Source organism: Podarcis gaigeae, assembly GCF_964106915.1.
Source record: "Podarcis gaigeae genome assembly, chromosome: 5".
Lineage (NCBI taxonomy): Eukaryota > Metazoa > Chordata > Lepidosauria > Squamata > Lacertidae > Podarcis > Podarcis gaigeae.
The window spans coordinates 60,248,053-60,263,172 of record NC_139681.1 but is presented as its reverse complement, the minus strand read 5'-3'; the positions used below and the strand labels follow the sequence as shown (position 1 = coordinate 60,263,172).

The following is a 15,120-nucleotide window of genomic DNA, read 5'->3' as shown; positions in this document are numbered from 1 at the left end:
GTCACAATCCATATCTACCCTGTATCTGTCGGCTGTTGTTCTTAAACAAAACAATGATTTATTCTGTGAATCGCCCTGAGATCTTGTGATGAGGGGCAGTATTTGAATTTAATAAACAAATAAATGCATTTTGATGTATTTCCACCACAAAGCAACTTTGAAAAAGAACGGCCTAGTTGAGTTTTAAATGTGTACACAGCCTTAGCTCATGGTGAAACCCAAGAAGAAAAAGGAAGAGGATGCTCAAAAATAGCAGCAAACTCTCTAGCTTGAGAAGAAAGAGAAATAGCAACATTCTTGGTGGACAAGCAAACAAACCAGAAGGGACGGGGTAAGAAAAGATTAGAGGGTAAATATGACCTTGTGTCTTTGAAATATTTAACATAAGGGAGTGAGCAAACAACCATAAGGAAAGAGCAAGGAGACAAGATGAAAGGTTAACAATTGAGGGTATTAGAAATAAAAAGGCAATGACAATTAAAACCAAAAGACCAAATAAGAGAACCTAAAGGTCAAAGATTTCTTTTTTTTTTAGAAATAAAAAGGGCCTAAGAGACACGCTTTTACTGAAAGAGCTATGAATTAACACACAATGGCTTGGATCCATATTTCACTCCTACCAGTGGGAGGAGGGAGGCAACTTTTGCAGAATCCCTCTTTCCCCTCAAGTTCCTTGTGCCCTCCAAAAATCTGATCCTGAGGGTTGAGAGACTCCCCTGAACAGCATGGAAGGTGGCACTGGGGTCTGCAGGGGCAGGCAGAAATCAGCAAAAGTCACCTTGTTCTCCACCGCCAATGGGATCTCTCTACTGGATCAAAAACCTTCCACTGATAGAAACAACTTTCCCATTTACAGAAGACAAAGTTTAGATCCAGCCCAATAAGTACAGCTAGGTCACTCCCACACGACCTGTATAATGAGCATTCATCTTGATTTGCATGCACAAAATTTGCAGGGAGGTCAGACGACTTTGGCAATTTATTGAACATTAATTCTGATTCATTTGTGGGAAGGTAAAACGTTGCATCAAGCATTATCCATAACATCTGGAATAGTTCCCCATCCATTTCCTTTTTCACACCCACACCCACAGTTTTGGAGGGAAGTGGGTTTGATATGCAAGAGCACCAAATAGAACAACTTGAATTTGCCAGTAGTTGATTGAGTCCCACCTAAAAATAATAATAGTCTGGAAGTGCCTCTTGATTCTCATCAGGCCTTCAGCCTGATGACATGAGGGTCCTTCCTCATCCACACCTGATCTTCAGGCGCACATGGAGATAGCAGTGGGGATGTGGAACAACAATTGCATGTTGCTGTGACTTTTATCTCACCGTAAACAAATCTGACTAAACGCTGAATAAAGACTTGATGTCATATAGCCTCCCCCTAATTTTTGTGCAAACAAATCAGGATGAATCCTTAGTAAAATACTTGTTTAAAATATCTGGAAAGATCTATGGCTCTCTGTTTTATGCATTCCAATCTCTACTAGTCAAGGGTAAGCAAAAGACAGATTTGACAGTACATGTCACAGGCCACTGAAATCCAACTTTTTAGGCAGTGCTCTTTGTATTTCAGCAAAGAATACAGGAGTTAAGCCTATGTTTGTGTACATACTTGTTCGTATTTGTCCAGCTTGCTGATGAAATAGGAAATGTTTACATAATGAAAATAAATCATTTTAGATGCAATGACAGTCTTGACTACTGAAATTAGTAACAGTACTGGATGAACCAGTTGTGCTTGAAACATAACATTCTTTGTACTTGGTAGGTAACTTTTTCGTTATCTTAAAATATAATCTAAGGGTGATATTGGTGGTATTCAACTTAGTTTTACACATGGTAGGTGCACCAAAATTAATAAACATAACTAAGTTGTGTCCATTAATTTCAGTAGGTTTACTCTGAACAAAATTAGTTGAATACCACTCTAAGCACTCAAAATAAATTCTATTAAAATTCTCAGAACTGATTGTCATCTACACTTGTATACAGTTGGACTCCACTTTGAATCAAGATAGCAAACATTTCAAAATTGCACTGATTTTACCCACTGATTTCAAAACTGCGCTGATCTTTGGTTTCTTAGAATTTCCAAGCAACGCCAGATTTGAGACTGCTAGTATAAAATCAGCAAATCTGCAGAGTATTCAAGAACATTAGGCATTTCACATGGTGTCTCCCCCAAAAACCTGCCACTTCAGAGCCAAGAATGTTTCTTCTGATGAGGTGTGCTTTTATTAGCCACCAGAGGGCAATCTGTTCATATTTTTAACCAGAGCAATCATGTTGCTAAATATGCAGAACAGAGTTTGTTTTAATAATGAGCGTGAGTGTGTCCACTGGATAACATAATTTATCCTGGATGCCGGAAAAGAATATAAACTGCCACAATTGGCACCAGTTAAAATTGGATGCTGTGCATTAAACTTATTTTGTTCCTGCATGGTGAAACCATGAAAGTAACGAGGCACACAAACACAAACAAATATTTCCCTTACTTTTTGGATAGGCATAAATCATTCTGCAAAACTTTGGGGAATTGGAACAGCAGGTTTTAGTAAAGTTCAAGAAAAGAGTGGTCTTTGGCTGTTTTTACCAAGAGAGAACTAAGAAGGTTCCAAAACAACCTGCTGGGATAGCTCAGTTGGTAGAGCATGAGACTCTTAATCTTAGGGTTGTGGGTTTGAGCCCCACAATGGGCAAAAGATTCCTGCATTGCAGGGGGTTGGTCTAGATGACCCTTGTGGTCCCTTCCAACTCTACGATTCTGTTCTTCAACCCATCTTAAATAAAGCTCTGCTTCCATGTAATTTGGAATTACAGAATGTGGCCCCTCTGGTGTCTGACTGTGGAGAAAGACAGCATGTACTGTTCGCTAATGAAATAGTATAAAATGAATGGATTTCTATACGTTTTTTAAACGTGGATTTTTATTGTTTTTAACTTGTTACACAATAAAAAAAAAAGTATCTAGATGTGATGGACGATAAATCTGCTTGCTGCTATTGAATGAGCAGAGCACTTTAAGCAGCTTAGCTCAGAGCATTTTATTTTACAGGTTCTGGTGCCAGGCCACTGTGCAAAATGCTGACCAATCCTTCTTAGAAGCCTGCAGTGCTGCTAAACAATGAAAGCAGGAGCACAGAAGCAGAACACTTGCAAGGAAAGGGCATGTTGAATGAGCTGGATTTAACAAACAAAAACCCATCAGCATCCTCTTCCCTTGCCCTTTTGACTTGCAAACAGCACCTTGACAGTGGCATGAAAAGTAACTACGTTATATATGTTCTAACATAGTCGAAGCATATTGTTTGAAAGGCATTTGTTAGTAAAGGACAGTTTCTAATGTTTAGTGGGGATCCAATCTCCAGTAGTTAACAAGAGGTACAGCTATCAGCAATTTATTATCTCAGAATAGGTTTCAGTAAATCTGTTTTGTCAAAGGATGATATTCCATTCTCTCAGTGCAATGTCTGAAACAAAGAACTCACACAATAGTTTGAATGCAACCATAAACTGAAAAATTCTGAATGTATTTTGACTGTCTTCTTCTTCCGTGGTCATCATTAAAAACTTGTCCTCCCAAATCAAAAGTGAAATCTTCTAAGTCGGACATTCAGAGAAAGTCACATCTTTTAATCCATTGAGCTTGACTACATGGAAGCTCCCACACCACTAAATTAACATATGAATTGAGATCAAGACACAGTGTGAACTGATTGTGATTTAAATGTATAATTCTGGAAGTTTTTAAAAAAACGGCTCAGAAAGTTGCATTTGTGTCATTTGACATTGAGCTGGAAAGAAAGCCAAACGATTGCAACACTTTGTCATCAAAATTCATGGAATGAGACTTCAGGGGACAACAATACACACCATACTTTTAAAGCACAAAAGACTCTTGGGAACTGTAGTTTACCCCTCACACAAAGCTACAGTTCCCAGAACCCTTAACAAACTACAGATCCAAGGATTCTTTGGTGGAAGGCACATGCCTTAAATGTACAGTGTGGCTTTGTCTCCTGGTTTGTCCTTCTACCAACTCATCATTCCAAAGCACGCTTGTTCCCTTCTCTTTAATTTAAGGAGGCACCACAACGACGAGGAGCCAGTTATTCCGCCTGCCTCCACTACATTTCTTTCAATAGCAACCCAAATGAAACAGGAAGCTGGATGAAGCACAAAACAGGCTGCAAATGGATTGCTTTGATCCAAGCCCAGTGGCATTTCAGAACAGCTGCAATAGATAAGGTGCGCCCCATATTCCATTATCTCTTCATTCCTCATTTTCCAGAACACAGTTCCATCAGCTACACTGACCTTTACTGTTAGAATTAGGGGGGCTAGGGTTTCCCCTGCTTTTTATTTATTTTTTTCTGTGTGGAAGGTGAGGGTGAGTATTTTGCATTCAGGAAGGGTTTACTCCCCCTCCACCCCTCCTTTTCCATACCATTCCCTGACCTCAATGGGTGGGTGTTGAATGGGTTGTTGGGGGGTTTTTTCTGTCAGTTTTGTATTCCTGCTGGATACAAAAGGGAGGCCTTGTGGGGAGGGTTGTCTGTGTGCGTACATGCGCAGTTAGGCGTGTGGTTAGGGAGGAAAAGAGTGAAGAATGAAAAATGCACAGTGAGCAACTTACAGAGATAATCAATGGCTGCATAATGAGCAGCCTACTCCTTTGAATATTGATTAGTCCGTTCTGGCAAGAATCTGCTCTGGGGAGGTCGGCACTCTTGCCAACTGCTTTGTGTGAAGACAAGGGAGGGAAAGGATGTAAAGTCCAAATAGCTTGTTGTTGTTGTTTTAATTGGGGAGGGATGTTTAGAGCCAATGTTATGCAGGAATGGAGGGAAGCTCAGCTGCAACAGTGATAGAGACATTCCATGGTAATATATCTGTTCACATATTTTAAATTGACATTGTTTTTGTTATTGATGTCAAACTTCAGTAGAAACAGAACCCAAGAAGTTGGAATTAAGATATGCTGTTGACATCTTTGTAATTTGGAAATCTTACGGAATGTTCTTCTTGTGAAATATTAGGTTGCACAATAGCTTTGTTTCTACACCAGTGGCTGTGTGTGTGTGTGTGTGTGTGTGTGTGTGTGTGTGTAAGTGTAAACTATATTCAGAATGAACTGGTAATTATAGAATCTTCTTTATGTATTGTCTATACTATAATATATACTTCACTGTTTCAATAAAAAGAAAATCTAACTTTCTTATTTAGTGCATGTAGAAACTCAGAATTGTTTTAAATTAAGCTCATTTGCCCTAAGACTTTTCAGATGAAACTTTTTGTTAGTTGTCCACAAGAATGGGTTGGGAGTTTGTTAATGAAGAAGCATCTGGTGGCATTTTATAATTGATATGAAATCCTACCTTTTGAGAGGCTGAGCATCTTTTCTCCAAAGCTCTCTGCAAAGGAAAGACAAATAGCAAAAGTTAGGGTGGCCAGGGAAGGGGCAGGGGAAGGGGGAGGTAGGAAACTAGCAGCAAAGCAAACATCTACAAACACCCACCCAATTCATCCATGGTGCACTTTCCCTTCTGATGACTTCAGTGGAATCACCCCTGGGATAAATTTGGCTCTGTTTCTTTGCCAAAAGAGAACAACAGAAGGCTGCGAAAGGCAGCTGGTTTTGCATTTCTTTTCTTCAATGGCTCTGTTCATTCTAGTCTGATGATGGAGACTGTAAACAAAGGCCCTTCATGCAAGTTCATTGTGTTAGGCATAATTAGACAGTATAGTCTTCGTAGCTATACATGCCTGCAGTCACGTTGCAAGGGTTTGCTTCTCACTTAGGCTTTATCTTATAGGGTAGGAGGAAATTAGGGGGTGGGAGAGAGATAAAATAGAAGTTATGTTGTGTTCAGACTATAGGTTAATAACACTCCCTAATACTAAATTAGGTTAGGGTATGCTCCGCTCCCCTTCCTAAGGAGGCTACAAAATATTTTGCTGATCTTATTGGAAACAGGTCTAAAGAATCATAGAACTGTAGAACTGAAGAGTTGACAGGGACCATGAGGGTAGGCTAGTCCAACCCCCCTGCAATGCAGAAATCTTTTGCCCAATGTGGAGCTTGAACCCACCATTCTGAGATGACGAGTCTCATGCTCTATGAAGTGAGCTATCCCAGGCCCAATACACAGCTAAGGCTCAAGATGCTTCAGGGAAAGGGCTTTATAGTGCAAATGGGTCACCCTGATATCACAAAAGGGTCACTGGCAACAGTTTCTTTTCTTTTGTTAAAAAAAAACCTTCTTGGGCTTGCATTTTGATACAGATTATTTTGTGTGGATGCTGCAAAAAACCTGCATACATGGGGAGCACCAATCCCACAATAAACCCCCATCTGAAAGCACCCAGTGTACAGGGTGAATCCTTTAAAAGAGGCCCCGTGGATACAGAGTACACATGTTCCACTGGGCCTCTTTTAAAATACCCTGTATATAAAGCTTATCTTATTGGAAATAGGCCTTTACACGGTGAGGGCTATCTCCCTAGGAGTCTGAATTTCTGATAGCTGCTGGAGTACCACTGGTGGACAATGGTGGGGGCGGGGGCACGGTCCACGCTGGGTGCCATCCGGGACACTCAGCGCTCGCCACGCCCTGCAGGTGGTGTGCCACGCCCCCTGGGACACACGCTAGCCACGCCCCCAGATGTATGCTGCTCCCGGTGCCAGAGCAGGTAGTTTCACCACTGTTGAGTACAGCACACTTTTTAAGCTTCCCGCTCCATTTGTCCTGCTTTGCCTTCTAACCTTGGTGCCATCTGTCCTGCTGCTCCTCTCCCCTGCACTCCATGGTCGTGTGGCATACTCTGTGGACAGTGCCTCAGGCTGAAGAAGTGCCACGGAAAGAGAGCAGGACAGAAGAAGCCAGGGAGGGATGGCACCATGGGTCAGGCGCAGGAGCTGGACATAGGCTGGGAGAAAGTGTGGGTGGAGATGCAGGAGCCAGGTGGTAATCTTTCCAATGAAATTTTAAGTGACTGGGGATGCAGGAAGACCCTGAAGATTTAGCACACTTAGGAAGACAGTAGTGTTTCATTAAATCTGAGAAATACTGTCATCTGTCATTTTCTGACACTTGGATGGTCACAGAATGTCATTATCATACCCAGTGGACTTTCTCTTCTCTTATGGGTTTAGCCTGTTCATGGGGCACGGTCAGCTTCTGTGCATAAGGATGTGGCCACATTGCAGGATCAGTGGCTGCATTTAAAGCACTTACATTTAAAGCACATGGCTTCCCCAAGGAATCCTGAGAACATGGTATTTTAAGAGTCCTGGGAATTGTAGCTCTGTGAGGAGCAAACTACAGTTCCCAGCATTCTTTGGGGGAAGTGATGACTGTTAAAGTGGTATGGATGTGTTTTAAATGTATGGTGTTGGTGTTTCAAAGGACTAGCAAACACTGCAAGTATCCGGAAGAACTAGCTTCCCCCCTTATCTTGAGTTCATCCCCATTCTTTTTTTGCAAGGAAGTTAAAAGGGAAAGGATGGAAGTTTGGAAGTTCAAATATTATGCTATATACAGTTTTATGCAGCTGTGAGTTATTATTTCCATATCTACTGAATTTCAGTGTTTTGAGGTTTTCCCTAAAACACAAATATCAGAATGTCCCAGAGGAGACTTTTAATAACATGTTAAAGTACCTCTTTCTTTCCTTTAACTATTTAAATATTCCTCTGTTGCTACAGATTTTAGAGGTTAGTTTCTTAGAGGTTACATCAGAGCTATTAAGACTTCACATTGTCTAAACTATATTCAAGCTGGTTTTAAAAGTCAGGCCTAATATTGTCACATTCCAGGTCAACAGAAATCTCTGCAGTATTCAATATTCATGTGTTCTGTAAGCCCGTCAGCAATTTAGGTGACAATCCTTATAACTGCTTATCTGGGAGTAGGCCCCTTTGAACTCAATGGGACTTACATCTGAGTAGACATATGTAGGACTCCCCAGATAAGTACAAGGATAAAGTTGAAAAATACAAGGAATAGCTATTTTTTTCACTTGTTCTCTCATATCCCTAAATTCATTAATCTGTTTGGTAGAGAATGACATGTTTGTTTGTCTGTTTATAAAGTATTTATATACCCCATTTACAGTGGGTAAAACCACAACACTTTACAATAATACAACAATCTATACAGCAAAAACCATAATAAAAAGTTACAATAGGAAATCAACTATTGTGGAAAGATGTTAGAAGTTTAGGTAGCGGCTGTTATTTAGCACTGTGAGAGGGAGATCAAAGGCAGTGTTCCTTGGATGTTTTTCAGTTATTTAGCATGCCACATTTAAAGGCCTTTTAAGCATAGCAGCACCCTCCCTTCTTTTTAAAAATGCCTTTAAAAAAACGACCACTCAGCAGAGAGGGAGCAGGAATGACCTGCATTTCTAAAGTTAACTAGTAATGCTCCTCCAGCCTTCTGCAAGCAGCCTCTTACCTTACAGAGTTTCAAGATTAGCCAGCATGCCAGATATGCTGTCAGCGTAAACTTTGCCTCCATGTATCTCTCAGGTAAACAGGTAAGATACATTTGTACAAAATCCAGGTCATCACTGACACCGGCATCCGTGTCGCCAGCACTGGCACGAGCCTCCTCTTCTCGTCTCTGATTCGGTCCTCCTGATGCACTCAGAAGCTTGTTGAACTCCATCTTATCAAATATTTCTTCGCCTTGGACAAAGCCACAGGCAAGTCAGATCATCCTTTGTTGCAAGTCGGCAGTTAACTCTTCCCGGCCGCCAGGAAACTCAGCCGCTGCAGTCAGCCTGGAGTTGGGAGGATGCTGGAAAGAACTTCCTAGGACCGAACTGCCTTGGCTTGTTGCCTTTCTGTTATTGAACAAGCTCTTGCAAATGTGTGTTCAGCTACAAGATAAATATAGCACTGACTAGAGAGAGCCTTGTCATACTGCACAAGAATACTCCCATGGTTGCCAAGAGTGAGGAGAAAGATTCCATTTAGCCAAAGTGCAACCCCCCCCCCCCCCGAATCAGAGCTCTCTTGTTCATGTTAGGAAAAGGGGGGGGGAGTGAGTAAAAGGAAAAGCTATAATCTATGAAAACTTTTTTTGGCCAGTTTTGCTTCCTCAGACGAAGTTCCAGTTGTAGATAGAAACAAAGTTCTTGTGGGGGAGAGATGCCGTGTTGGGGATTCCCCCCCCCCTTCCAAACACAATAATTCATTGTTTGTGATTATTTCATATGCCAAACTTGTGAACACTACAGATTTCAAAAGAATAAATGAAGTGTCCTCCGTGGAGTAAAGCCAAACTATTTTGGATTAATGAATGGCTCTTCTGCTTTGCTAACCCTGCTGTCTCCATCAGAGTTTTGTTTTTTGCTTTTTTGCTCAATTGTTTAAAGTGGTTCATGACATATCCAGACAGCATGCATTTGTCTGTTCAAGGCACACATATTTATACTCGATTGTTTGTACCAGTTATACATGAGTTTCACACGGTTGGGTCCTTTATTATACCAATCCCTAATTGTGTCCATTGGAATCAGAAATGTACAGTTTCATACACATCTTTAAGATCAACTTCAATTTCACAGACTTTGCATTGTCAATGCATCATCTTGCTTAAATCATATTTATTGTCATTGCATTTCCTGCATCTAAAATTCAGATGTAAAACTCACATCCAAAACTGAATTCGTTTCAAGTTGGCTCCCACATGAACAACATTCACAAGTGATACATTCGAAGAGTAGAAGCCTTCTTTTATCACTGGCAGAAAATGTGCTTAGTGTCCCATCGTCTTCACCGGAGCGCTGCTGATGCACCAAGAAATAGCAACAGAGTTTACATTAAGCATGTCAATGCATGAGCCAGGTGTGTTGATTCAGAACCATCCTCACAAATCACACAGTACTATGATCCCCACTATTCCACAAGACAGTCATGGGCAACTGTGGCAGAATAGTCCCCATGTGGATCATCAGCATCATCTCAATCAACAGGATCCAGCTGTCTGAAATTTCTGGTTAGTGCTAAAGCATTACTTTTGCAAAGCTCCTGCATGGACATTGTCATAGCAATGGGCAAGACAAATAGTCCATTTTCCGGAAAAGTTTTTTTGTGAAAGCTAAAAGGACTAAAGCTCAGCATTAGAGCACATCATTTGCATGTGAAAGTATCAGGTGCAACCCCTGGCATCTCCAGGGGAGGCTGGGAAGGACTGCTGTACTTCACCCTGGATTGCTGCTACCTGTCATTATAGACAACACAGGGCTAGGTGGGCAAAATGTCTCACTTGTTATAATGCAGCTGCTTACCATTCACTTTCCACTCTCCTGTATGTCCGAATGGAAAGCAATGATCCCAGTACGGAACAGCTGTGGGATCTTCAGAGTGGCACAGGTAATAAGGCGTATGGCTTAGGGGGAGAACACATATTTTGGATATAGAAGGTCCCGGGTTCAATCCCAGCCATCACCATGTGAGGCTGGAAAAGGCTCCTGACTGAAACATTGGAGCGCTGCTGCTAGTCAGTGCAGACAGTGCTGGGGTGGATGGACCAACAGTCTGACTCTTCCAAATCCCCATCTTCTGCACAGCTGCGGGAAATACAGTGACTCCAGGGCTGAATTGCTGACTTGTTTATTTATGACATTTATATATTACCCATTCAACTAAGTCTCCTGGGCGGTTAGCATCTTATTCCAACACCATGATGCAAAGCAGTAGATTTAATTCTCCCCTCGTTGTTAAGACACATACTCCAGGCAGTTTGTGCCAATAGACTGATTGGATATGACCTCCATGCTAATAAATATCAGCTTGACAACCTGCATGGAACTCTGGGACAAAGCTGTACAGCAGCCATTAATGTCAAAGCTCCTCGGTGATATATATAGAATACAAAGGAGGAGATCCAATTACAGGTGCCAGCAAATCTCTGATATTTTAATTCCCATTGGAGTGTTGCTTCTTACTCTTTCTTGGGGCTTCCCAACCAACTCCGTGTGGCTTAGTCCTCCCCCTGGCCTGAAGGTACACAGTGGGGCTTGTCAGGATGACTTGGGGGAATGAGGCAGTGTGGTGTAGGGGCTAACATCACTTGAGAGTTCACATGCCTATATAGCATGAAGCTTGCTGGATGACCATGGGTCACACAACTCTCAGCCTGACCATCTCACAGGTTGTTGCATGCCTTCCAAGTGTCCCAATTTTGCAGGGATAGTCCTGGAATTGCAAAAGCCATCCTGACTTCTGATTTGATCCCAGAATGTCCCTATTTCCCCCGCCATTGACAGGCTTGAGGAGGAGGAGGAGGAGGAGGAGGAGGAACCAGTGATAGTCCCAAGCGATGGTGATGGCAGTGGTTGCGCCTCTCCATGGCCACCGCTGCTGGCCTCCTCCCTTGGGCAGCTTGTAGCAGCTGCTGGAGGGTGGGTGAGGACGAGGAGAGGCTGCCACTGATGAGGTCCAGCCCCATGTGACATGCTGGCCCTGAGGGGCAGGAAAAGCGCAGGGCCATCCTGAATGGGAAGAAAGAGGGAGCTTTTAGAGCTTTAAAGGTCAGCACGTGTGTGTTGTTTAAATCCCTTTTGTGGCATTCTTAAGGGTACAGGAAGCCTCTCAGCACCTCCTCTGGACTTGGCAAACCTGTCTTAGAGACCTTGGTGGAAACGAGAGAGATGTGTAGCATCGTATTCCATTTCTGGGGAAGCAGTCTTACGAGAATCTGAGAAAATGATCACAGACACGCCAAGCAAATAAAACATTCATTTACTTCTTAAGAAACAGCATGATAGAAAACCACATTCAGAACATAGTTCAAAACTTTAAAACATCCATTTGTCCATGGAGGGCCTCAGATCATTGCTACAAGCAAGCCATTTAATTTATTTTATATCTCCCTTTATACCTATATACACTAAGAAATGTATACGGAGAGGTTCGCAGCCAGTTTGGAGCCTCCAGAATATTTCTTGAGAGCTACATGGGTCTACCTATATTTGAGTTACATAAATGCAAGGCAAGTAAAGTAAGATTGTAAGTAAACTGGACAGCACTTATGGCAAGCTTTTTAAAAAATCATAATAATTAGTGATATTATAGTTCAAAGCAGTCATAAAAAGTTATGGGACTGAAAAGTCTTGTTTACATTGGAAGAAGATAAAGGAGATAATATGCAATAATGTATATCATTCATATAATAACGTGCTGGCACATGCAGAAAAGCAAGAGAGAGGGAAATAACACCACAATGCCATTCAATCCCTCTGTATCCAGTATCCAGCTTCATATATTACACTGCTGTCCCTAATGGTTCTCCCACTGTTGGCCTAGACGTAAAAAAAGCAAAATGTTCACCTCTCCTGCCAATTCTCCCATTTTAAACAAAACTAGCTTTGGAGTCTCCCCCATTAAGTTTTCTTTGCTGCAGTCAGTTTCACCTCTCTTGCAGTTTTGTAAAACAAGGAACTGGAATTTGAAGTATGCTTTCCCAAGAGCTGAGTGCAAAACTGTCCATCTCCTCTTTGAACTTTGAAAGTCTTCAACTCGTTTATGAGTAGCTGTAGGCTCCATTGACCACTTACCTGGGAATAAACCTCCCAATGAACTTAAGGGGACTGAATCTGAGCAGATGTGTATAGGATTGTGCTGCAGTTCAGGTAATCTGAGCTACTAGGGAGGATACTAAAATCTAAGGCAGCCTTCACCAACCTGTTGCCCTCTAGATGGTTGGACTACAACCCGCTTCAGCCCCAGCCAGCATGGAGTTGTGGTTCAAAATAAAATACCTGGAGGTCACCAGGCTTAGGAAGGCTGATCTAAGGTCTTGCAAACAAAACTTGCAAGATCTTAGATATGAACTATCTATTGGTTTAATATATCAACGTTTCTTAATTTAGCATCTTACTTGGCTCCTTGCTGGAGATTGCTAGATCAAAATATATACAGCAGAATAATGCTTAAATCTACTGTTCAGCCTTTAAACATGAAAGCAAGATACATATTGATGTTTTTACTTTTGAGATACATTTAAGAATATAATTTGGTGAATGAAAGTTATAATACACATTCCTTGCTTTTTGTGGCTTTATCATGGGGAAGAGCGGGGCCAGGGGGTTGTGACTTCAGAATCTGGTAAAGATAATTTAAGCATTTTATTTTTGACAGGTTTGTATTCATGCAGAAAATAGGAGCACAGAATCATAGTATACAAGCCACACCTTCCAATGCACCATAAAGAATATACATCCATATTCCTTCCCCTTATGTGCATGCAGTGTTATGTATTCTTATCCCTCATATGCGTGCTCTGGTCCATGGGGTCACGAAGAGTCAGACACGACTAAACGACTAAACAACAACATCCCTCATATAGAAGGGACAAGGCTTTATACTTCCATCCCACCTATGACTGTGCACCATCTACTTTTCTTTCAGACATTTGCTATCGCTATTGACTTTAGCAAAGTACTGAGCCCACTACTACCCAAAATAGCCCAATGCAGTGGGTTGACAATTGGCCTTTATTGGATTGGATTTGTTGGTGTGCTATATATATCTATATCAGCTCTGCCATCGGTATATCCACTCGTCTATATCTGTATATATGTGACGGTGTGCCCTGCTTTGAATGATTTCATGTTGAGGAATCTGTCTTCTGCCCAAGTGTTATGAGATTTACATCTACATCTTCTTATCACCAAGGTAGAAGTACAAGCTAATATTAGCTCCACAACGTGTTGTTTATATTAAATCCCCCATAAATGGATGAGGGGAGCGCTTGCTATTTTAGCCATTTAAATACACTTAACATGATTAATCTACAGAGTGCAGACCTGAGAGTTGTTAATCCTTCCTAGTTCCCATGGCCTCAATAGAATTTGGGGGGACACACGACTATGCACTTCACAAAAAGAACACCTGTGTTATCAGATACTCACTAGAATTTGAGGGGGACATCTCAGTAATTATGATTTTTGTCTGGCTTCACAATGGCTTTGATCCCTAAACCATTTGGAGCTTGGAATGTATATGATTTTATTCTATTGTGGGGTTTTTTCATTTGTCTACAGACAGACACAAATGTGCAGTGTAGCACATATCACAGAATCCAGTAACCTGGAAATGCCTACTTTGGTCCATCCGCCCCCCAGATCCTAGCCCTTGTGTTTGTGAAGAAAAGCTTTAAAATGCATGAGAGATACCTGCTGAGATATCAGAAGTCAGATTTTGGCTGCTTAGATTTCACACCCCGTGGATACTGTTTCTTGACTCCCACTAATCTCAAACTTCTATACCATTTTCTACTTTCGTTTCTCCTGTTTTCTCTTTCTCTTCACCTCTCAGTTGATCGTTAAAAATATTCTGGAAAGAAAATAATTATCTAAACTTATAGCCCAATGCTACAAGTGAGTGTGTGTGTGGTATCTAAGACATCATGGAGGCCTTTCATTGCATTACCATTTTCCCATTTCCATTCTTCATTTTCAATCTTCCTTGAAATTCATATAGTTCCTAGCCTTCCCCAACATATGGATTAAATGTTTGAGGGCAAGGGGGAAGCTGGGAAGAAGACATTGTCCAGAGCAGACTTTTCCTGTCTGGTACCCAAATACATATTTATTTATTACATTTGTACCCTACTTTTTCTTCCAAGGAGCCCAAGCTTCTCCCTTTCCCCATTTTATCCTCACAACAACCCTGTGAGGTAGGTTAGGTTGATAAATGGATGCCCAGTGAGCTTCATGGCTGGGTCAGGATTTGAATCCTGATCTCCCAGCACTCTAAACTACACTCTCTTTTGTATGTGCTAACTGGGGCTGATGGGAGTGGTCCTAAACTAGATTGGGAAGGCTGCTGTGGACCATTCCTTCTTTACAACTTCCCCCTGCCTATAATCCTTCACTTTACCACATCTGTCCATCTGCCTCCTCCATTCCTTCTTTATTTGATCCCTTCTGCCCTTCTCTTGTTGCTCCTTCAGACTCCTGCTTCTCACAGCCTTCTGTCTGCCCTTTCCCTTTGTGACATCAGGTCAGGTGTACAGATGTTGGAACCAATGTGAGTTGACTGGAAAAATGCATACCAGCAATTGTGCATATTCTCATGAAGGCATGGAGAAT

At 41.6% G+C, this 15,120-nt stretch overlaps 2 protein-coding genes across 9 annotated transcripts in view; one reads left to right on the top strand and one right to left on the bottom strand.

Moving 5' to 3' along the window:
- ARHGEF4 (Rho guanine nucleotide exchange factor 4) overlaps nucleotides 1–8,966 on the bottom strand; it is a 155,364-nt gene extending 146,398 nt beyond the window's left edge. Inside the window, exons 1-2 of one of the 2 annotated variants that reach the window (XM_083741634.1) lie at nucleotides 8,472–8,966; nucleotides 5,391–5,426 (exon numbers count right to left, since the gene is read on the bottom strand). In XM_083741634.1, coding sequence (XP_083597760.1) covers nucleotides 5,391–5,426; nucleotides 8,472–8,684 — 249 coding nt within the window. In that variant the 5' untranslated portion in view covers nucleotides 8,685–8,966. Of the gene's footprint in view, nucleotides 1–5,390; nucleotides 5,427–5,530; nucleotides 5,822–8,471 lie in introns of those variants that run through there. The other variant, XM_083741635.1, reaches the window with a different exon arrangement.
- The window catches only part of GPR148 (G protein-coupled receptor 148), a 98,121-nt gene that overhangs the window by 35,207 nt on the left and 47,794 nt on the right, over nucleotides 1–15,120 (top strand). Inside the window, exon 3 of one of the 7 annotated variants that reach the window (XR_014565032.1) lies at nucleotides 8,580–8,661. The exons of 5 other annotated variants lie outside the window; for them this stretch is intronic. The gene's annotated coding sequence lies outside the window, so the exon portion shown is untranslated. One more of the 7 variants, XR_014565033.1, reaches the window with a different exon arrangement.